At 39.2% G+C, this 25,358-nt stretch overlaps 1 protein-coding gene across 2 annotated transcripts in view; it reads right to left on the reverse strand.

Moving 5' to 3' along the window:
* Window positions 1-25,358, reverse strand: part of arhgap42a (Rho GTPase activating protein 42a) — a 286,674-nt gene that overhangs the window by 157,874 nt on the left and 103,442 nt on the right. For both annotated transcript variants that reach the window (XM_073043280.1, XM_073043281.1), the window contains exon 3: window positions 8,981-9,042. In XM_073043280.1, the coding sequence (XP_072899381.1) occupies window positions 8,981-9,042 (62 nt within the window). The remainder of the gene's footprint in view (window positions 1-8,980; window positions 9,043-25,358) is intronic.

Consider the following 25,358-nt stretch of genomic DNA (forward strand, 5'->3'; position numbering starts at 1 on the left):
TTCCTGCCAATGATGGGCTGAATAGATATCTGCATTAATGAGCAGGTGTACCTAACAAAGTGGCCACTGAGTGAAAATCAGCTAACAAGGATTATAATTTGTGCAAACGCTTGGCTACACCTCCACCATCAAGTGTAGCTGTGATTTAGTTTCAGGGTCGTATGCACGTAACTTGACCAGTCAAGGGATAAGCCGTTAGCAGAACTTAGCTACAAAAGTACATGGAGAAGCATCACAGGTTTTACCCAGAAACTATTCTCCATCTTCCCAAACATCACCTAACGAGAGCTTGAAGTGGATGACAGGAAAATCTGGACACAAATTCAAATGACGTCCCGGTTGTTTCTCTGGTTACAACTATCCCTTCCTATGTACTACTGTTTCAAGAGAATCCAGCCACATTTAATTCGCAGGAGAGATACCCACCTTTATACCCTGCTCCTGTTCTCTGCTCTAGAAATAAGCTTGGTGGATACAGGTTCACTAGGTAACATGGAGGTAGCGAGCCAGGCTAAACTTGCACCTCATTTCTAGGTCCGTAATTCTTTACTAGATGCGGGGCTATGCAAAATATTGAATGCCGTACGTAAATATTTGTGTGATTGTGGCCGTCTGAAGTAAACAGAACACTAACCATTTACATTCATCAAGCTATCAAGACAGGCAATGAAAAATACAAGCGATGTCACTCGGAAACATCAAATGATTTACATACACTATTTATTACGTTATGAAATACAAGCAATATACAGTAGTATGAATACAGCAATCACAAGTACACACAAACGTGGCTGTTCTTGAAAAATGTCATCTACGGAATAGAATTTGCTTTCCTGGAATTTATAAGAATTAAATAAACAATATCTTTTCAACCCTTTATAATACAGACCTTTTTCAAGGAGTGCCGTTTGATTGAAGTCATCTGACAGAAACATTGTGCGCATAATGAAAGACCAACCTAATTAATGAATGCTATCTCTGTGAAGAACATTGGTCCAATACAATTTAGCAATCCCTTCATTCCTTTAAGTACCATTGTGAATCCATCATTATCCACTTGAAATTCAAGTTAAAAATCTGTAACAGACCAGCACTAAACTCCACCACAATGAATCACTGTTTTTTGCAGACTTTATACTGTGCTATTTACAAACAGAGTGCTCATCATTAGCTGTAATATCTTCATTAAATTGATTCAGGTTCTGGAAGCAGTTGTACAAAGCCAGCTGTTCGGCTAATTTAACTGCAGGTGTAAGACTGAGCGAGGCCACCCGAGCTGAAACAACAGAGTGGGTGGCTAACTCTCACTAACCATTGCCAGGGAATTCATAAAGGACAAAGTCATAAATAAAGGTTTTGGTAGATAAAACCAGAGGAATCTTTAGGAGGAAAAATCTACAAAACTGCTGATTATAGGAATTAAATTCAATAGGATCTAAATTCAGTTTTACCAACTGACTAATCGAAATAAAGGGCTTAAGCTATGACCCATAAACAACTGTAACCTGAGCCATCAACTGCACATTTCAGTTTATTTTTTGCTGCAGATTGATATACTATAATTATAATATATTTAACCTGCAGGTGGCAATAGAGCAGTAGAAGGATAAACTCTATTTAGTCTTTGGTGGGTGACATTAAAGGGGAATTATAATTACAAGTGTCCTGTAACTTATATGGATTAAATGCCATTTGGTTTTAATATATTTATACAGTAACAAATGCACTTTCTGACATGAAAGATATTTGTCATCCACGTTGATATAATCGCTCTTACAGAAAAATGCATTGCATCAAACAAGTTTTTGCCCTACAACTTATCAGGCACAGAAGACAGACAGATGACAGGCATCCCAAGTTTAATATCACTGGCATACATTGTGAAAATGCAATGCATAGTAATAGAGGGAAAAAACAATTACAGTAAGATATATGTATATCAATTAGTTAAATTAAATAATGCAAAAACTGGAATAGAAATGTACTGAGGTAGTGTTCATGGGTTCATTGTCCATTCAGAAATAGGAAGGCCAAGAGTAAGAAACTGTACCTAAATCCTTGAGCGTACCTCCTTGCTGGTGGTAGCAATGAGAACAAGGCATGACCTGGGTGATAGGGGTCCGTAATGACGGATGCCAGCTTTTTGAGGCACCGCTGCTTGAAGCTGTCCTGGATACTACGAGGCTAGTGGTCGTGATGGAGCTGACTAAGTTTACAACTCTCTGCAGCTTACTTCAATCCATGCAGTAGCCCCACTCCCCCACCCCATACCAGACTGTGACGCAGACAGAGTGATCTCCACGGTGCATCTGTGGAGTTACGGAGAAAATGTCGACAGTATGGTGAAAAGGCCGTGATGAGGTAGACTGCGAGTTCAGTACTAGGAAACTGTTCACCAGACTTACTGCAGTGAGATAGAAGCTGTTTGAACCTGATACAAGTGTGAAAGGTCCTGCGCTCACAGAATTTCTACAGAACATCGTGACAGTCTTAGCTTTATTTTATTACTGGTAGAAATACAGGCTGACATTCCAACTCTTCATAATCAATCAAGGGGAAGCAAAATCAGAAGATGCCAGCATGTCAAAACACACATTTTTATACTACTTGAAGTTGTAGGTTTCACTGAAGTGCCACAAGTCTGTAAAAAGTAAATCCCTCAGGCAACCTGCTAAGCAGCTGAGGTTTATGCCAAATTCTCTGAGCCCCCCCAGCAACATTTTACAACATGACAAAATGGCACTAATTCAGCAAACTTAATCCTCACAGTAACATTTTACAAGGCCACATACAAGAGTAAGAGTGGATCTTTCCGTCTCTCGTTCCTGCCAGACTATTCATTAGCTCATGGCCTTTCCAGCTTGACCCATATGATTTTCAATTCCCCACAGAAGTACAAAATCCTATCTGTTCATGTCCAAATTTAGACTCCAGAAATATGTACTTTATTCCAAGCTCCGTCATGGTAAGATATTCCCACTGGGATAGCAAAATGATCCAAGATGTTATCACAGCTTCCTTGGGAGAAAAATATTCAAACATCCTCATCAATCCAAGGAAATCCCTGGTCAGTATCTACTCAAAAAAAGAGAAACAGCAAACAAGGAAGAATCTAACTCTTCACTGACTTTTTGGGAGCATATGGAAACATGGCAAAATAGCAGGAATGGTGAAATTTCCCAAATAATCCACCCACCAGCTCCATCAAGTTCCTCCTATCCCAATATGGTAGGGTTACAGATCCCACACAAGCATTACCGGCCACTCAGAACCTACTGAAATGTACTGGAAGCAAGTCAACTCTAACCAAAAGAGACTGCTTAAGGTGGTAGCAACATAAACTCATGGATTATTTCAATAAATCATTTTGAAATGAAATGGATACTATGCAAATGATCAGTAAATACATGCAGTTCAGATTTTATAACATTGATAGGTTTTGAGCCTCAGCTACCAAGGAGATCATGCAGATATGGTATGAAGGGCCTCCAAAAGCCACAACAATGAACCTTCATGTTTGAGAAAGTTTCCCTCCAATATCTAATGACTATTAGTTAATGCTACAGCTGGCTCAATGCATTCTTATGCCAAAACCATTTGCTCTGAACTTGCCTTACAGAAATCAATTTAACATGCTTGTGCCAGAGTTTTGGGGAAGTCTGCAAACAAGCAGTCTTGATGCAGCCAGACAAAGTAGGATTGGTTCAAGGTACTGTTGATCACACTTTCTTTTACTTCACTGAGGATTGGGAGCAGTGTGAGATTGGTTAGATGTGTTCTAATTTTGGTGAAACGAGACAGGTCTGAGGAAGTATGAGTATTGGAGTCTACTGCTGAGGATTAAATACGAAAACAAATGGTGGTTCTGGAGCACCACGGCCTGAATACTACCAGTACCCATGGCCGATTCCAAATATGTCAAAGTGTAAAGCAAATAGGATACTTATTGCCAACTATAAGGGTGGGGACCTGAGGGTCTGGCCAAGCAGGATAGCTGTCACTTGCAGCTGAAGATGGTTGAGTTATTTCAAGCATACATTTTGTGCTCGCGCTCTGGGCTCTGTCATTGTAGAAGATGGTATATTTGTGGGAACCTGCACCTCCCATTAGTTAAGTATTTATGTTCTGGTGTCTAGAGACGCAGTTTGTTTTGGATGAACATCATTTCCTGAGTGTGGGCTGTTTTTATACCATTTCCTGCGCGGGTTATTTTGGATTTCAATTTGAACCACATGATGGAATGACATCCATCTCTATCTCCTCTTTATTTGCCCTTGAAACAGCAATATCTGCGAGTCTTCAGTTTTGTTAATATCAGTAAACATTTAGTAGACATTTTATGTTTATCTTTTATTGCTACTAAGATATCTTTGTGCCACAAGGTTACTCTTGTTTACATGGCACAGTTATGGAGTGTAAGTGTGTATTACCTTGGTTAGAGCCGACCATGAGAACAGTCGACGGTATTAGTATATTAAGTTGCGTGACTGTCCTGTATTGAATTTCATACATATTTTACTTAACCTTTTCACATTTTCACAAGTAAAAATTCGTCAAAAACCCTGAAGGAAGCTTCCGACTCAGGTGATTTTTGAGTAGGTGTTTAATTCACCACATGGCTTTGTATATCCACACAACGAAGGCAACAGAACTTGTATACATTGATCATCTATGCCCTTGCTACAGTTGTGGTTCTTCAAAATTGTTTACAACAAAGGAGATTCAGTCAGTAATGAGCAGGGGGCTTTCCTGCCAATATCTGCAAACCCAAGAAACTGAGGATGCAACAAACAGTTACAAATTGCCATTAAGACAATACTAATGGCTTAGAAATATACAGTAATACGAGACAGTGATCTCCATTTCTTATCTGAGACTGGGAATAAAAATAGTCACTTCAAAGTTCTCAGAGTAAGACGTTATGCAAATCACTCTTTTAAGCACCTGTAGATATATCACATTATTTGTTTCAAGTAATTCATTTAACTTCATCGTTAATTTTCCAATAATAGTTTTTTTTTGGCCCAATGAAGTACTACAGTGCTAAAGTCAAATGTGAGGACGAGGTAGTGATTTACTTTGCATGAGGTATCCTGTCATCTTAGACTTCTGCACAGCTATAACTACTACCGGTTTGAACAGAACACAAAAGACACGGGGATCAAAAGCCAGGATGCGCACTGCAATGAAATAAAATTAACATATTGATTACAGAATATTATTTAGTTCACGTCTACAAGTTTCACTCAACTCATGAAAATGGAAGAGTGGCTGAATCACCAAATGTTTCTCCACTTGACAGCAATGGCTGTAGGCTTCCTCACAGTCAATAATTGATTCACCGACACACACTTCTGGAAGATTTCCTTACACAGTATCGTGTTTAACTAAAAAAAAATTCCAATATGTAATTAACTCCGTTTTATTAACATTGTATAGATTATATAATATACATACTTTAAAGTTTTAGAAGTTTTCAGGATATGCCTTAGGGGTCAAAGGAAGTTTCATTTCATGCATGTTTGTAGAAGTAACAGCGTTGACTTTTTTGGTCTCAGGTTCAATTGGTATTACGAATCTGTGGTTCTTTTGAATTGGCACTAGAATGCTTACTAATGTCAATCCATAGATTATCTGTTGAATGTATTCTAGTGGTACTAATATCAACATAGTGCTTTTTGCTTTTGATGTATTTCAACAGATTAAAAATGCTCACTCCATACACGCGAGGTATATTGCCCCTGGAAATGATCTGGGTGGAGCGTATTAGGGACCGCAAACATCTAAGGCAAACTGCTCAGATTTGGGTGGAGCATATTATGGACCACAAACGTCTGAGGCAAACTGCTCAGATTACTTTGTAATAACAGCTGCACAAGATGGTTCTTGCTACTGGTACATATTACCAGGAATCATTTACCTGAAGCCCTAGAGGAGAGGAATCGTGGTCCTTGTACTTGCTTGAACCACCGGCTACTATTGTGACATCATGACTTTACCCTTTCACCTGTGACTAATAATTAATTGTAAATACATATGCAAATCGAAATTCAACATCTAGGCAGATAGGATTTTGATAAATGATAAAACTAGTCTATTTGAGTCTGAAAAGAATTATTGTGCACATTCTCAACCACAAATGTAGTGTTCTCGCTCAGGTGTAAGGGAACGCTGAACTAAACACCAAGGTAAACCGTAGTCAATGAAAACAGGATCGCAGTAAGATTAACCGTTTACTGTTCACTCTTCCACATTAACGTATGGTGAAAACTGTTGATAAAACAATACAAGATTTGTACAGTATTTGTTTCCTTCTTGATATCACATTTACATCGTAAATACTTGCAAAGGTAAACTACAACTACATTACATTAAAATGCAGCATACAGTCAGAATCTACTTACGCCATTGACTGCTTTAAATACACTTCAACACAAACTATCCGCAACTCTTTAACTAACGAAAACGTAAACCTTATCAACCGTCATTACTTTTAACAGAATCAGCGTTAACATTTTAATTCAACATATCGATTATCTCATGAACTTACGGCGTTGCTTCACTATGTTTCTAGTGCACAGAAAGACAACTTTTCTTGCGCTGATCTTGCACATGTGAGCCCCCTCCTTCCCATTTCTCCAAACCGGTATTTTCCCACAAGACGCGGCGAAACCGGATGTGACGTCATCACATGCCGCGATATATCACAGACAATGAATTTACTTTAAACAATCCTAACTTTAACTAAAAAATGCTAACAAACGAATTACTAAAGCGAAAATATTATAAACTAAACAAATGCCATAAAGGCAACACAACAAAGATTTGAAATTCTGCCAAGCATACAAATTTTCAATACCCTAGTCAACAGCCATTCAAATACACTTCATGATGCTAATACTTAAACCATGAAATAAGCATCGATGCTAATGACGTACAGAATAGACATATTACCGATCTTACATAGATCAACTGAAAAAACTTTGCAGATCTTGCCAATGTTCCAGGAAGCTCACTTCTTTTAATTGCAGGAATGTGACAAATTTTAAGGATTGTTGGAGATTTGTTTGTCTCCAACGGTGCTCCCACTTGTTTACACTAACTCCAGCTTCTATAGGGAAAAGAGTGCTGCACATTATCGATTTTCAGAAGTGTGAATTATAAAGATGTCTCTTAAGCAGTTTATATTAGCCAGAATCATTGCAAGTCACCTTCTATCAGTCTTTTCCCAGGTGCTGTTTATTCTGTACCACTGATTTAACAATCGTCTATTTTAAATCATGCCAGGCTGGTGTTAATTTTTGAAACATGACTCATGGTAACTCAGGAAGTTAATAAAATAGATCTGTGCTGTTGGAACAGAACTTGTTCTGATTTGCTTGTATAGCTGATGATACCCCAAATAACAGAAGTTAGAAATACAGTAGATTCTGGTTAATTGGGACACATAGGGACCAGTATATATTGCCCCAATTAAGCAGCTACCCCTATTAGCCAAAGTTTAATGGAAACAGTTAAAAAGCAAAAAAAAAGACAAATTACAACTTAGCTAACAATTTATAAATTTAAATAAAATACAGAACAAATTAGAACACTAACAATACTACTAGAGTACAATAAAACTGTGTAATAGTTCCTAATAGTTATCAAAGGAACAATTCATCCAATGCATGTTCTTTTGATTTGACAATAGATGAACAAAATCAGCACAGACATCTCATACAGATGATGGACTGCCTTCATACAATGCTTTCAATGATTGCATCCACCAAATCTTTTTTTCCCATCGTAATATTCAAGATTATCTTTGATACCTTCAAATTCTTTGCAGTTCCTAACTTGTTGAAGTAGGGCAATCATTTCATTTTCACTCCCAGCCATTTCCGGCATCTCCAAGCCTCAATACTTGAAACTGCGATTAGCAAAACAGTTTGAATTGTCTTATTTCTCACCAACTATCAGTGATACAAATCACTGCTTTTTGAACACACACACACACACACACACACACACACACACACACACACACACACACACACACACACACACACACACACACACGCAATTGACACTATATAAAAGCTGTTTGCTCTAAGTACGGTGTAGTGTCTAACGACCACAAGTGCACTCGATTGACACTAGTTCGAAACTATTTGGCAACAGTATCCTGTACCAGTTAAGCAGCACAGTGTCCCAAATAAACGAAGGGAATCCCAGGTATTTTCTCAATTAGTTTTGTTCTTCAAGAGTTGTCCCAGAGAAGTGGTTGTCCAAATTAACTGGAATCCACTGTATTAACCTTTCAAGTACATCTTGCTAAAGGTGGTGGTATCGGTACTACTTGGAGTGCTCATTTATCAAAAATCACGCTCGTCAGTATAATTCTGTCTTAAAAATATAGTTTGATTGGATATTCTGCAAGACAGAAGACAAAACTAAACATATGCTTAGACATTAAGCTGTCGAATCCTATTATTTAACAGACATGCCATGTTTATATGAAAGTATTTCCTATATCTAACAATAATTAGCTTAAATAAATATTTGAGCTTTTCATTTAATTCTTTTTATGATCTTAAATGTCTCATATTTTCTTATCACTTCCTCACACAATGGAGCCAATCTCTCATGGTTTATTATAATTTTTCAATATTTAACCTGCATCATATCATCCCCATTGCTCATTATCCGTTTATCCATGTCCCCAACAATTTTGCACAGTTACATCACTTTGCCATTTCCTTGCTACAAACCTGTTGCCATCATTAAATGCAAATCTGTGTTCATGCATCCCAAATCCACATCTTTTAACTGTTTAGCAAATAGTATGCCCCCAAAAATACATTCATGCAGAACACGTCTTTCAAATCTGAGGAACTTTTCAATGACTAATGTTTGTTTTATGCCCACAAATCATCCTTCTAGCTATGAGTCTATAGTCATGTTGCAATAACAATTTTAAGATAAAAGTAATTCTCACCAATCTTCTTCGCTCCTCTTCGACAGTATGAAGGAGTTGTGCAAATTCTTTAAAAGACTGAGCTGTAAAAATGGATTTAGTATTTAAGGGTTAGAATAATTTCCAGAAATTTTATGAATATGTGCAATAAATGACCATGAAGAATATGCTTAAAATCAATATTACATTTGTAGATTACCCAAAAATGCACAGAAAGGGATGATGCAAAATTCTAAATGTCAAGATGGAAGGCGAAGCACAGCCAAACGCGTTGGATAAAGTTTGACATTTATTACTAATGTGGGGAAAATGGAATTTAGTAAGCATGCAGATTTACAGATAAAACTTGTGAATTGGAAATTATCAAAAACTCTTTGAATGGATTCACAACGCAGCAAAAGGCAATGATAGTACAGAAATACACTACAGAACAGAGCGCAGGCAGTCCCTGGGGAATCACCCTAACATCAGCCATAATTACATTTACAAATTATACTGTATCCATTCATTAATGAATACCATGAAATAGTTTATTGTTATTACAAACAACTTGAAAAATTCTTGAATAATGTGTTGGGGAATTTGTATAAAATTGGATATCTGTAAGTCAAGTCATTCATAGTCCAATTTGTTAATTAGAACAACTGTAGAACAGATCTCGTGGGCCCAGTGTCACGTTGCCATTACCTGTTTTATTGTACACAGCACAGTTATTCAGGCCCCTTCCCTCAGCTTTTTCTTTGTAACATCAATGAAGGCATTCCACTATTTCCAGCGCTTAAAGAACATGAAACTTCCGTGCTGTCAATTTCCACACTGTTGTCAGTGTCAGCTGGTCCACATAAGATTTCTATTCAGTTTTTTGATATTTCTATCTCCATCTCAGGTAATCTCATCTCCATCAATCATCAATATTGAACTCGAACAGTTTCTCATGATTACCTTCCTCCAAACCGTTTCCTACAAAAACTCAATCCCATTGCTCAGTTTCTCCATCACTGTATCTGCGCTGATGATGATTCGTTCCAACCCAGAGCCATGAAGATGTCTATTTTTTTTCCTTCACAGATCTTCCCTTCCATCATAGTTGGCAGGGCTCTCAATGACGCCCCTGCTGATTTCCACAACTCTGCTCGTACAAAATCTCTCAGCCAGAAAAAGGACAAGATTCCTCATTCACACCCTCGGTCCCATCAACCTCCACATTCAGTGCATCACTCTCCATGCTTTCTGCTATGGTATTACAATTTCCCCTTCCATCCCAGTGCTGCAAAAGGACCACTTCCTCCAACGTTCCATGATCTATTCCCCTGTCTTCAACAGGCATTCTCCTGCTCAAGCAAAGTCTGCCCTTTAAACTCTTCCCTTCCCACCACAGCCAAGGAGCCAAACACTCCTTCCAGGTGAAGCAGTAAATTAGCTGCACTTCTTCCAGTTAACCGTGTGGCACTCACGCTGTGGTTGTGGCCTGCACGGGGGGTAAACAGCTTGGGTCAGTGCTGTGCGAGCTACCTTTGTTCCATCACAAGGATCAAAGTTCGAAGTTCAAATTACATTTATTATCAAGCCAGCCACAAAGCAATGAAACCCCAAAAGAACCGATTTTAAAAAGTTCGGTGAACACCCAATGCACAGAGAGAGAAAAAAAAAATCATGCAAACAATAAATGTAAGCAAATTGCAGTCAGAACTGAAGTTTTACAAAAGACATAAAGCCAGGCGTCACGGCACCTGCAGCAGGCCACAGCCTCAGGTCAGCGCAGACCTCAGTAAACAACACAAGGCAGTGAGCAGAACCGGCCCGTCCCTCAACTCTGATCCCAACACCCTGGCCTTTCAAATCTTAACCAGCACTTCAATCGCCCAAACATTGGGAAGTTCCTCGCTCTTTAATGGCTTTCCTCGCCATATACATTTAAATGTATTAGGAATTTGCTGTGGTAGGTTGAGGTGACATATAACAAAAAAACAAATTTCAACAATTATAATGAATAAAGAATTATATAAAACAAGTTAGAGGTCAAAGTACAGATATGAAATGAAATGTGCATTTACAATGTAATCAGTGGATTAATGTGTTTACAGTGCAGTGTTGAGGTAATAGATAGAGGTGAGTGAGGGTGGGGCTAAACAGAATGATTGATTGGGCAAACTGCCTGGAGCTAAAAGCTTTTAAAGTGCCATGAATTTTTTAAAATCGCACTATAAGTGTTTTCAAGAGGAAGCTTTTGAAAAAGACAGTTTTCAGGTGGGTAGTGTCCGCAATGAGTCCACCTGTCTACTTCTTTGCCCTGGACACATACGAATCTTCTGGTGACAGTAGACTGCAGCCAATGACTTCTTCTGCTGACCTAACAGTTCACTATAATTGGAAAGGATGCTACACTAAACCAGACCAGTAGAGAATACTGTGAGGATGCTCTCTATGATGACAGTGTAGAACTGCACCAGAACTGGGAAAAATGGAGTTTTACCAACTGCCAGGCCTTTTTGTTAGTGAAGGAGATATGATTCTCCATGAAGTCCTGTGAAATAATGACACCCATGAACACGAACGTTGAAATGGTGCTACCTGTAGAATTGTTGATGACGATTGGGTGGAGCAGAGATACATTTCTCATGCCCATATGCATCTCTGCTATCTTAAGGGCATTCAGGTTTTCTCTCGTCTTTCCACCCCTCTCCCTTCCTCTCATACTTGCTTCTCACTTTACAATTACAGTGAAGGTCCTTCCAGGTTTCCCTCTGCACTGAAGCTGTTTGACCCATTGCAAGTTTTCAAGCATTCTCAATTTTTGTTTTGAATTTTTAGCATATGGAGTTCTTTAGACCATTAGAACATAAAGCATAGAGCAAGTCAGGCCATTTGGCCCATTGTTTCTGCTCTGCTATTCCATCATCACTGATTTATTATCTATCTCAACCCCATCCTCCGGCCTTCTTATCATAATTTTTAATGTCCTGACTAATCAAGAACCTACCAACCTCCACTTTAAATATATTCAATAACTCGGCCTCCACAGTCCACAGATTCACCGCCCTCTGGCTGAAGAAATGCCTTCTCATCTCTGTTCTAAGTGGACTCCAACTTTCCAACCACTGAAATCAGGCTAACTGGCCTATAATTTCCTTTCTTCTGCCTCGCCTCCTTTTTAAAGAGTGGAGTGACATCTGCAATTTTCTAGTCCTCAAGAACCATTCCAGAATATAGTGATTCTTGGATGATCACTACTGTTGGCCAGAAAGAACGACAACCTACAAATCAGTGAATTCAAATGAATCAAGGTCAGTGGAAACAGACAGACTAATTGACTTTGTTCTTGCTGCATGCTTGGGGATGGGAGCTGCCATTTTGTGAAGACACCTATTCTCCATTTTGAGCTTGACATGCTAGGCTTGATCCAATATTTTAAAGACACAATGGTTCTTCAGGTAATCTGCTGGACTGGAGATCATTTCCAAATAAGAAGTTATTTGTGAGATGTTCTTTGGTTGGCTATAACATGCGAGTTTGTGAACGTTGGGGTTGATGCCTGCCTGAAGTGATTTAAGCTCGTTGCTGATTGAGAACAAAGCCATAAATTATCAACTGTCACTTGATGGGAAGAGGGCAATAAATGGATGCTGGCTTGGAGCAGAGCCAATAACAAGGTGTTAAAGGACAGACATATCACCTGTGGCCAATGACACTAGAATGCAATATTTGAATTGATAAGGAATGGATATAAAAATTGATGCTTTGTGTGTGTTGGCAGCAGTAACTTCGAATAATAGCTATTATAGATACAAGTGTAAGCAACCCTGTGTGAAACACATGATGAGTGAATAGGGACAATGAGGAATGCTCGGCCAGCATAAACTCCCTTGCCCGGGTAATGCCTTTGCTATTTTTTGACTATTCAGGAAAGTCAGGAATACTAGCGAGTGTGCACACAAGGTACTTAGTGTATGAATTCACAAACTTATTAGTTTAAACAATAAAGGCACTTGTCAGTAAATACTGATCTCTGTGCCTCACTAATCTTCGCTGTAAGTAGTAGTATTTTTTTTCAACATTACTAATTCCAAACTCTAGGGTATAGTCCATCTGGTCCAGGTGACTTACTTACCTACCTTCAGACCTTTCAGCTTCCCAAGCACCTTCTCCTTAGTTATAGCAACTGCACTCTCTTTTGACCCTCACTCTCGAATTCCTGACATACTGCTAGCATCTTCCATATTGAAGACTGAAGCAAAATACTTATTACATTCATCTGTCATTTCTTTGTCACCCATTACAACCTCCCTAGTATCATTACAATATTTACTCTCACCTCTCTTTTTTCTCTTTATATATCTGAAAAAATATTTGGTATCCTCTTTCCTTCCACTATTGAATAACAATACCCAGCTCCAATTAATTTCTCATTAAAAGTACAGTGACAAAGTAAAAGAATATAAAGGTTACCAAAAAAGGAAATGTTATGGACTCAAATAAAATTTGCCCGCAATGTGCATATCGGCATTCATGAGGTTATTATCTCATCTGTTCTGATTAGGCTATGCTACTTACATAAGTTTGCTCTCAAAATCTTGATGTCTCACCACTAACGTATAAAGACTGGAGCTTTGCGAGTAATTCATGTTAAGAATTACAAGAGCCACCAATGTGATGCCCTCCTGCTTCAGTCGTTTTTGTGCCCCTTAAACCACTAAGGAAGGAGGGAAAATCTCATCAGCAAATTTGCTATCTAGCCCAATCCCTACATCATCACCCAACTCTTCAGGGCCCTGTTGAAACTTCGCTGTGAGTTCATTGCCTTCACTCTAGCATTCCAGTTTTTGAAGAAGCCATTCTCCATTGTTCTTGGCAATCAGCTGTCCCGAGGTCACCAGTTGGAAAGACCCTCCCTCTGAGCAGGAGCTGGGCGAAACAGCTATGTCTATGGCAGGTTGTTTTAACAATCCCATCTCACAAAATAAAAAAGAGAACACCCCCCCCCCACCCCCAAATTTGGGAAACTATGGCCAAAAGCCAGAGAATTAGAACTCCTAATTTGTGACATCAGATTAGTGGTTATATCCTTTTACACAGCACTGACATGGACACAACAACTACACTCTATTGACATCATTTGACTCTGTGTTTATCCTTTTGAACCTTTGCATTTCAATCAAAGGTAGTATTAATGCTGTGTCTCCATTTTCTAGCTCAATGCTACACTCATTGCTTGGTTCCACTGTCTAACTTAAGTCTAGATATGCTTTCCTAATTTGCAAGTGGCACTTTTCCCTCCAAGGCTTTCAGAATTCTTCACCCATAGTCTCCACCATTTACCTATCTGCTTACTTCATGGGACAGAAATAGTCACATACATGGAAGCAACATCTCACCACCATCACCCTGTTACAGGGAAGACATCTAACTTTGATAGCTACAATTTAGACTGGTTAATCATTAGACAGTTTTAGCAATGGAAAGAGTCAAGTATCGTTTATCAACCTTCTGTTAAACATGTGGCAAGACTTACAAAAGAAAAGCTAATTCAAGACTCCGTTGTAAGTATATTCAAAGAAGGTAGTACACTGCTCGCAAGGCAATGGCAGTTTCAGAATGGCATTCAGCTAACCAGCAAATCTGTAGGGCGAGAGGGAACAAGCACATGGGAGGAAACACACATCACAGGGGGGAGATGCAACTGCAGACTCACTGGCATGTCAGGAAATGCTACGTTCAATGATGGCCTGACTTATTGAAGGACCTTCTGCATTCTACCCCACATGTGCCAAAGTATTAATTAGTGAATTTGAGAGGAGAGAGATTGCATTGACAATCAGGCTGATAACAGGAGGAGCATGGTAAGACATTAAGAAAGAGGATTGAAGATATTAAAGAGTAAGGACAGGAACAAAGTCTAAAGAAAACACCTACCTGGAGAAAGAATTCCCCAGACTCACCAGCAGCTGCCCACTTAACTAATGTAAATGCAGGGCACACACTCATAGTTAAGACATTTTTTAGATAATAAGTATGCCATTTGGCCCACTGGATCTGTGCGAGCTGCCAACAAGACAATCTGCTAAGCCCCATTTTAGGAGGAGCTAGAAAAGGTGGCACCTGAGGATTTTGCAGGCCTAGGTGACTTCTCCAGTTCGTCCGTGAAACAGCTTATTCATCTTTCCTCGTGTCTCTCTTTTCTTTTCAAGGTGGCTGGGGTTCTGTCGGAGCCCCTGATCTACAGCTGTAGCTCAAGCTATTGTTCTGCACGAGCGATGGGTTCTCATTTTCAGACTTGGCCTGGCGTTTCGATATCTCCAGGTGCAGCCTAGAAGACGAGTGTCTTCGGGATGCTGCCCACGGATGACTAGCTCGTTGCCGATGTCAGCAAGCTGGAGACCGAAACATTGAGACAGCAGGCGGTGTGCGCTGCCGTTGGAAGAAGGCCCCCATACTCATGCAATCCTCTCTCTTTTTTTGATGGCGAGTGAGAAGACATCGCTCAAGTCAGGGGACTCAGAGAAGCGATGTGGAAGATTGAAACATTGGAACAGTGAGCTGCTGGACTCCCAATCTCCTTGTTGTTGTTGCAGAAATGAACTCTCTCACCCTCGCTAGTGAGGGAGAGAGCCTGTCTAAGAGACTGAAGGGTTGGGGATGGGCAGTTTTTGATGGACTCTAGATCAAGATCTCTTTGGGGGCTTTGCTATTGCTTACAGGGTGGGGGGAGAGTAGCCACTGCTTTTTGCTGGTGCGAGTGGCAGGAGGGTTGTTGATATTGTTGCTGCTGCTTGTGCTGGGGGGGCGGCTTTAGGGTTCAGATGTTTCTGTCATTCATTCTTTGGGTTTTTTCAGTTTGATGGATGTCTGTGAAGAGTAAGAATTTCAGATTGTGTACCAAATGCAGTCTCTGGTATTAAACTGAATCACTGAGCCCATCTATAATTCTGTTATTTATTCTCCCTCATATTCCCATCTACTGATCTTGGATTCTTCTACCACTTTACCTACATCAAGAGCTCATCTACAGTGACCATCCAGCATACCTTTAGGATGAGAGAAAACAAGCACATGGCAGAATGCGCAGCATCACTGGGAGAACGTGCAAATTCCGGACAAAAAGGTCGGAATGGGGTCCCTACACTTGTGACTGGCACGGTAGTGAGGTTGTTATTGTAACACTATCACAGCGCCAGCGAGCCGGTTTCTATTCCGCGGCAGCCTGTGAGAAGTTTGTACGTTCTCCCCACACCCATGTGGGTTGCACTGGGTGATCCAGTTTCCTCCCATATTCCAAAGAAGTATGGATTAAGGTTACTGCTGTGTCACTGCTTTCACTGCCACGTTCCCACAATCGTTGTTTACAGCATTGAGTGCCATGAAATGAGTATTGTTTTAAGTTTGACGTCACTGCACATTGCGCATATAAGTGCCAACACAATCTCAGCATGTGGTCTTTTGCTTCAACTTGAAAATGGTCTTCCAGTGTGAGATATGCACACCACAGTCAAACTCTCGCAGGAAAACCGAGGCCCCCAAAATACTATTTGTGTGATCCAACTGCAGCCAACATTGAACATGTATCCAACAACAGGAAAAGAAAAGGCATTCTAGGACGTGCTTGTCAGTAGGAACACAGGCGGCACCTTGGACATTTCCGTTAATCGTAAGGGAATACATACAAATCAGACCCTAAACTATCACACCAGCCATCCAAATGCACACAGGAAGAGTTGTATCAAAACTTCATTCTGAAGAGCAGACACACACTGCAGCACAGCAGAGCTAAAGGATAAAGAGCAGAAACACCTCTTTACAGTATTTGCATGAAACAGGCACCCACAGTACCTCATATGAAGATGCCTACAAGATCAACAATGTACCAACTAAGAAGCGGCCAAACGGGTTGTCATTCCATGCATTCGAAATATCTCAGTAATGAAGACCCGACTGCTCCAAGAACATAGAAGTTTGGTTGCACATTACGCAATAGCAACTTTAGGGAGAGTACTTTGCAAACCAAAAGACGAACCTAGCCATTGGACAAGACCAGAATGGTCTACAAAATCCAATGCAGGGACTGCAACAAATATTACATTGGCCAAACTGGGAGAAAACTACCCACAAGGACCCATGAACATCACCTGGCTGTAAAGTGGCGTGACCAACGCTCCCTTCTACCCATGAAGATCGAGAGGGGCACAAATTCGACTGGGCATCAGTGAGAATCATGGCGCAAGCGAACACATGGGAAAATTCCTAGAAGCATGGTTTTCCGTGAACAATTCTGTAAATGGACATGTGGACCACGATCCCATTTATGAGCCAACGCAGGCAAAACTTCCAGGCCAGAGCACACAGAGTGCGCCACACAACCAATCACATGTGAGTTTCCATAACAATGACCAAACAGCTGATCGGTAAGTATATAAAGGCCAAGCATTTGGAGGACTCATCACAAATTAACAGAGCACTGATGATATCTCCTCTTATGGTTTGCAAGTCAGTTGTCAAACACCAACCAGCTGAGCCACACATTTTCCAAATTATTTCCAAAAAAAACTAAATTCTGAAAATAGTAATGGCCATACAAAAACAAAACCAAATTCATTAGTGTAACTAACCAAAATAATGATAAATACCAAAATGAAACATGAAACAGCTGTGAAACAATAATCTCTCACTAAGGTCTCTCTAAACAAGCCAGGATTAGTAATGCAGCCAATGCAGTCACTTTATAATGACCAAACTGCTTTGAGTATTGTGCCTCACCCACAGATGTGTTATACTGCACGAATGCAGAAAGACTCCTTGGAGAGAAGGGTGGTTCATTTGTGACACACTTTCCCATCGTGAGTGAGACTCCACAATGTTAACAGAGCCTCATTAAACTTAACTTTAGAAATAAAATTGAAGGATAACATTTTTCAAATACCACACAAAGTAACAAGAAAGTAATTTCCAGTGGGTCATGTAATTGGCATCAAAATCACTGTGGCAAATCAAGCAGTTGTAGCTTCAACTCACAGAAAACAACTGTTTTCATCCACATGTGGATAGAACTGGATATGCAATGCTCAAAGGAATCTTCATGACAACTAAGAAAAAGATGAACTATGAGAAGCAACAAGGTGTTTTACTGTTTGCGAAGTTTACTTCACATTAGATTATCTATCCCACCAGAACATGTAGAGTAGTCACGGCCAGCAACAGCATGGTTTCCCACTTCTTCAATATCACTTGAGCAGTTCAAAGTTTGACCTTAAATTCAAAACATTACAAATTTCACACAAAAGGTCATTAGGGTTGGAAATCCAAAATAAAACAGCTTAGTCCCCACATTCATCAATGCTGGGATTTTACCATTTGGTTTGTTAACAGTTAACAGATGTCAGCTCTCAAGAGACCTAATCTACTTTAGTTGACCTTCGACATTTCTTCAATCATGGCTTTGGAAAGTAAAAATAAAGTAAATTACAGAGTAGCAGACCACCAGCCACACTCTTCCCCACCAATTTGTGTCTTGGGAACAAAAGGGCATCAAGTACAAAACCTAGCAACTTCAAATCCATAATGTATTAACAGAAAATGCCCCCGACACTTCCTGAACTCTAATTTTTGATTTGATATGAGAAAAACACGTTTTTTTTAAAAAAACACAAGACTGAAGTTGGGTTTATTTTAAATTAACAGGTATGTTTCTCATAAATGAATTGAAAGTACTTCAAATGTTTCCATTGCTGTATAATAAGTAAGTTCTGTAATGCCCGCACAACCTAATCATTGTTTTGAAGTGTTCCAATAGAGATCTTTCAGTACATACTGCCTGAATTTTTCAAGCCAACATCATTCTTTGCTTCACCAGCTCATATAACCCACAGCAGCACTGGGATTTCTGTGAATGCATATTGAAATACAGAACTTCAAAAGTAACAAGACTATGCAGTAGGCTAGATGTTAATGTTAAATGCTTGCTTGCACTAAACACTTACGTAACAGCCCCACCATTTAATACTGCAGTGGGTCGCATGACCTTTGGACTATTATGAAGAGATTCAGCTGAAAGAGCATCATGTAATTGAAAGGACTTTCTAGGTTAATAATTTAAAATACTCTTACAACCTTTCCAAGAATTCTTTTAATCATTTTAAGATCCACAGTAAACATTGTGAGCTTCAAAAGGGAATACAAGGAAGTGTTTTTTCCCATCGACAGAACTACATAAAATTATCAGAGAAGCTATGGGTAGAAGTGCCAAATGTGAGAGGGCATAGCTTTGTGAAGGGCAAAGCAAGTTTTCTTTTTTAAATATACACACAGACAGTGGTAGCTGCTTAGAACGTGCTGCCAGGTGAGTTGGTGAAAACAACAGATGAGACCAACATTTACAAGGCATTTAGACAGACACAGGAATAGGTGGGGACAGAAGCAATATCGATCATGTACACATAGGTGAGAGTCGTTGGGGGTAAATGATAAAAATTTTGGTGACAATGGAAGGTTTAAAGTCCACCCTAACTGGGGGGAAAGAGTAGAGAGGAACAGCTAATGTAAATTCCAGAAATGGAAGAGTGCAGAAAGTTTGAAAAAAAACATAGAGCTGGAAGAAAGACAGTGACTGAAAAGCTATAACTCGGGAGTGACTTCAAAATAATGTTCAAATTTCAAAACCGGAGTATTTATTAACCAAAAATCAAAGTCAATCTGCAGATAATGTGCGAATTAGAACAGCTCATCAATTGCTTGTCATGGTGAGGCCACACTTAGGTTGGAGGAACGACACCTTATCATCTTGTGTTCCACTCTCCCTTCCCCCCACCTTTTAAATCCACTCCTCCGTTTTTTTTCTCCAGTCCTGCCAAAGCGTCTCGGTCCAAAATATCGACAATACTCTTTTCCATAGATGCTGCCTGGCCTGCTGAGTTCCTCCAGTATTTGGTTGCTTCTCTCTAAAACTTCCTCATTGAGCAAGCTTTTGTCACCCATCACTTCAGTTCTTAAACGGTTTATTGTTAAATTATATCTGTAGGAATTTCTGAAGTGCCTTTGGATTTGTAGTCAGTTAAAGTTGCCATAGTAACACAAGCCCTTGTTATTATCTAATTCTGCTCATCAATTGCTTGTACAAAAACCACACTACAATAAAATACTTCAGAATTGTACATAAAATTTAAAACAGCCAGAACAATGTACACCAGCAGTAATTATAAGTGATCTATCATGTGTATATCTTAAGAAAACCTACACAAATAAATCATTCTCAAAAATTAATGAGATTAGAAACTAACTGAAAAGTAAAATTCTACCATCTTAGAAAAGGGTGGTAGATAAGATCCGAGAACTACCTTGTTTAGATTAGCATGGACACAATCGCCCAAATTACCTTTGCTGCAAATTTCAATAGCTTTAATAACACAAAATTCTACAAATATATGTTCAGACTGAATTATTTTTTTTTAAAATATGCACATATGGCAGTTGTTCTCCCAACAAACTATTGACAGGAAGTTTTATTCTCTCCCCCACACCTTCCTTTTCATTTGACTGCAAATTAAAGAAGGAGATCTCCAAAGAACTGAACAGCCATTTCTATACTTTGGCAGGAAGCAAATGGCAGGAAATCGCACCTAACAATCCATCTGTTGAAATGAGTAGACAAAAAAATTACTGCTCTATCACCCACGCTATAGGAACACTGAAATAACCATGAGCTTCCTAAAAGTAAAATATGTTGCTCATGAGAAGATGGAAAAAATTAGCAAATAAAGAAGAAATTAGAATTATCGCAGGACTTGAGTCCCACATTAGACCAATCCATGATTAACACGGCTTGTCGAAGTACTTGGTACAGCAATGAAAGTCATGCACTCTAGGCATGGGACTACAATAGGTAAAATGCAATCGTAATTCACCATCCCGTTCCCACTCTGAATAACCTGTCTCTAGACTCCTCACACAGTTATAATCAGGACCACAACAGACTTGTGCAACTGCACCTCATCTTCCATCTGGGCGTGGTACAACCTCCCAGACTCAATGTGGAATTCTACAACGTCAGCTAAGTCACTTTCTCTGTCTGTATTAACACTGGCCACTTCTATCCATGACACTGGGTCACTTTTATCCCTGTTAGCATAACCCAACCTGTTGGCACATCCATTAGCCCTGCGTTTTGCAATTCTAATATCCCTTTATGTGTATGCTTACTCTCTAACTGCCCTCATCTCCTCAGTTTTTACTAATTTTCTCTCTCTAATTCTCCCACTGACAAGCTGATAGCATAACATCTACAACTTATTACCACAACAACTCTGACCTCAGTTAAGAAACTTTTGACCAATCCATCCTTCCCTTTTCACCTGTGCAATTTAATAGTTCTTCCTCTCTTCCCCAGTTCTAATCAAAGGTCTTCATCCTGAAATATTCACAGTTTTTTTTCTCCACTTTCCAGAAATGCTACTCAATTTATTCAGTGTTTCCAGCGTTTTCTGTTTTTATACCTGATTCCCAGTTGCTGCTGGTCTCTTAGATAGATAGATAGATAGATAGATAGATACTTTATTCATCCCCATGGGGAAATTCAACTTTTTTCCAATGTCCCATACACTTGTTGTAGCAAAACTAATTACATACAATACTTAACTCAGTAAAAAATATGATATGCATCTAAATCACTATCTCAAAAAGCATTAATAATAGCTTTTAAAAAGTTCTTAAGTCCTGGCAGTTGAATTGTAAAGCCTAATGGCATTGGGGAGTATTGACCTCTTCATCCTGTCTGAGGAGCATTGCATCGATAGTAACCTGTCGCTGAAACTGCTTCTCTGTCTCTGGATGGTGCTATGTAGAGGATGTTCAGAGTTTTCCATAATTGACCGTAGCCTACTCAGCGCCCTTCGCTCAGCTACCGATGTTAAACTCTCCAGTACTTTGCCCACGACAGAGCCCGCCTTCCTTACCAGCTTATTAAGACTTATTAGTAATGGAAAGGACTGATTCCTGATTAGCTGTCAGTCTGTTTTTGCAGCAGGTGGCCAGAGAATCGACACATGAAAATAACCCGTTTGGCCCTGCCTGATGCATCTGCTGCCATAGCTATATGTTGTGTTATGGTATTAGTACTATAACATCAGGGTGGTGGGGTGGAGATACGTCTCTACCAAAGGAGATGTAAGGCGTTCCTTCCCTCTGCTAGTCTCCAGGTCACCCTTGGGCAAGGTATTGCACCTGCTTAGCCTCCCGATCAGGGTCACGTGAAGCTACAGGAATATGTGGTGGATGGTCACTTGAGCAGCTGATACATATCACAAGTCCTGGTTATGTGACCACTGACGCCAGGCAGACAATCTCTGAAGAGTATTGATAATGGCTGAGGTCACCTGTCTTGTAAAGACACTGCCCAGAAGAAAGCAATGGCAAACCACTTCTGCAGAAAAAATTGCCAAGAGCAATCAAGGTCAAGACCATGATCATCTACATCATACAACACGACACTTAACAAACGACTATAACACTACTAATATTAATATAGTGTTAGTACATATGACCATTACTCAATGTAAGTTCTATTTTAGTACATAGGGTCCCTTCATCATATCAGGCAGCCTTACCATAATGGAATGTGGAAAAGGATAAAAACGCATTTAAAAATGCAAAACTCAGACAGCAGCAGCAGTGGAACCAATTGCATGAAATCTGTGACCTGAACACCCATCACATCATCCCTCCATGGTTATTAACTCAAGTCAATAACATGTAGAGGAGAAGCAACAACAGCATTTTTCCCCCTGTAAGTAGGTTGTCCAACTAATGAAGCTTCTACATATGACCCAAAGCACATATAGTAGCCTGATGTAGGTGGCCAATGGACAAGTTTAAAACTATAAGTTCTATAACCTAGGCAACAGAAAAGTACGGACCATTTTTGTACAAAACTAATAATTACAGTATATTTAAGATGACGTTACCAGCTGGCCAACAAGTCTCACTGTCTTTTATGGAATTTTTTTCTTCTTCTTCATTCCCTTATTTATTCCTCTTTAAGCAACATCCTCATATATGTACAGATTTCTCCGAATTTTTCTGCCATCCACCTACACTAGAGGCAGCATTTAGTAGCCTATTAACCTTCAGGCAAGTCCAATATAAACCGAGAATTATCACAGAATATGTGCTAAGAAACATCTTCAGGCAATCAGCAGTACTGCTAGACACTGCACAGAGAACATCAGTGGATGCCAGCTCTTATTCAAACTTCCTAGTGTCAAACTGAACATAACCTGCTAAAGATCTTTTTGTCCTCCAGATATACTTTTTCCTTCATTAAATCCGGAATATGCCAGGGCATGGAACTCTCTTAATTTTCAAACAAAGTCAAGTTCATAGCAACGTTCTGTCTTCTTGAACCAAATCTACCATTAAACTAGACCAAATTCCTCTAGCTTGTTCAAAGATTGAAAATGCAACAATATGTTAATCTTCCTTCAACCAATTTCTTCCTGTTTTATGATTCATTCAAGGTTTTATTGGTATATTTTTCAGCTAAGGGAACAAACATATGGATGCTCAGGGAATAGAATTATCGGAAATATAATAAAATATAAGAGTTGCAATTGTTACTTGGCTTGCAGTACTTGTTTTGACAGTTCCTGGATTACTTGTTTTAATATATGAAAATTGTTTGAAATTACTTCATCACTGCAAAGCTCAGGACTCCTCAGGAATGATCTCAATCATTTAGTTTAAACCTTAGGGGATGAGTAATAAAAACCATATAGAGTGCAGCCACTGACATTCATATCAATAGTTTATTAACTTTGTGTATCAGTTTTAGGTGAATATTATTTTTAAATTACTAAATTTGAAACTGTTTCTAAAATTCAATATTTTTTATAAAAACAATTCATCTGATCCATTACTAACACAATTATTGAGGTATCTGCTAATAATTTCAGAAGGTAGAGTCAATCATATAGCTGGAAAAGAATGGAAATTTTTAAACCTCCCTGAATTACAGCCAAACTACTTCAGTTTGAATTTTCTCTCGGCTTTGAGCATTCAAATTAAAGGATCATGCCCTTTGCCACAAAACCAGTCATGTCCCAAGGCAAAACTGCAAAGTCCAGTGGCTGGTCAGGGTTCCAATCAGTACAAGACAAAGCATAAACCAAAAACCCCCAACACCATCACACTCCCCATCTCCTACCCCAATAACACCCACTTCCCACCCCCTCCCAGAACACCATTGCTCCATAGAGATCTATATCATTTTCATGGGCATGCGTCAATCAACTGTTGGCTAAGATGTCCTTTGACCAAACCCTTTGACTGCCTTATTTGGAGGAAATGACATTATTTTGGAGACACATGATTTGCACATTTTGGCTTTTATTTCTCTTATAGCCAGGAGGGCATTGTTGCTTAAGTGGAAGGATGCCACTCCACCTACTCATAGGTTAAATTATGTTTAAATTTAGAGAAGATACGCTGTTCAATTTCTGAACCTAGACAAGATTTTTTTAACATTGTGGGGACCTTTTTTGAATTATTTTCAAAATCTTTGATTTGCTATTAAACACATATGTTGGCTAATAATATGTTTTAGTATAGGATAAGGATTTTTTCCTTTTTTTTAAACCAAACAGCTGTTTTTTTTCTGGTAGTGGGTTTAGATTTTTTTGTATAATAAAATTATCTCTTTTCAATATTATGTTTAAATTTAATTTATATGGATACGGATAATGAGACTATATTTGTGATTCCAATATATTGTAACCAATATATATTATACATCCTACTGCACTCTATTCTTTTATGTAAGAAATCAATAAAAATATTGAAAAAGAAAAAAGATGTACAAGGCATGGTTTATAAGTTTGCAGCAGGTGATAGTGAAATACTTTGCACAGTGCACAGTGAAAAAGGATGTCACAGTGAAAAAGATGTCACAGTGAAAAATTACACGGGAAAGTTGATCAACTGAGTATGTGGGCTGACCAATAGCAAATGGAGTTTAATTCAAGTAAGTATAACCTGTTACATTTTAGAAAATCAAATCCAAATAGGACAAGGAATGGCAGAGTCCTGGGAAGTGTTGGCAAAACAGAGGGATGTTGAAGAGCAAGTACGGTATATGGTTCCCTAAAAGTGCAGCCACAGGAGACGGTGGTAAAAAAGGCTTTTGGCATGCTGACGTTCATCAGTCAGTGCACCGAACATAAAAGTAGGTAAGTTATACAGGACACTGGTGAGGGACCGACTGTTTTGGTTGTTAATACACTGTAAAGAATGCAGGGCTGCTGCCTGACATACAGGGAGAGGGTGGACAGGTTAGCACTTTATTACTTTACAGTGTAGCAGTCAGAGGTGACTTTATACAAGTGTATAAAGTCCTAAAGGGAAAGAAGTGTAAATTCATCGCCTT

This window comes from Hemitrygon akajei, chromosome 4 (assembly GCF_048418815.1).
Source record: "Hemitrygon akajei chromosome 4, sHemAka1.3, whole genome shotgun sequence".
NCBI lineage: Eukaryota > Metazoa > Chordata > Chondrichthyes > Myliobatiformes > Dasyatidae > Hemitrygon > Hemitrygon akajei.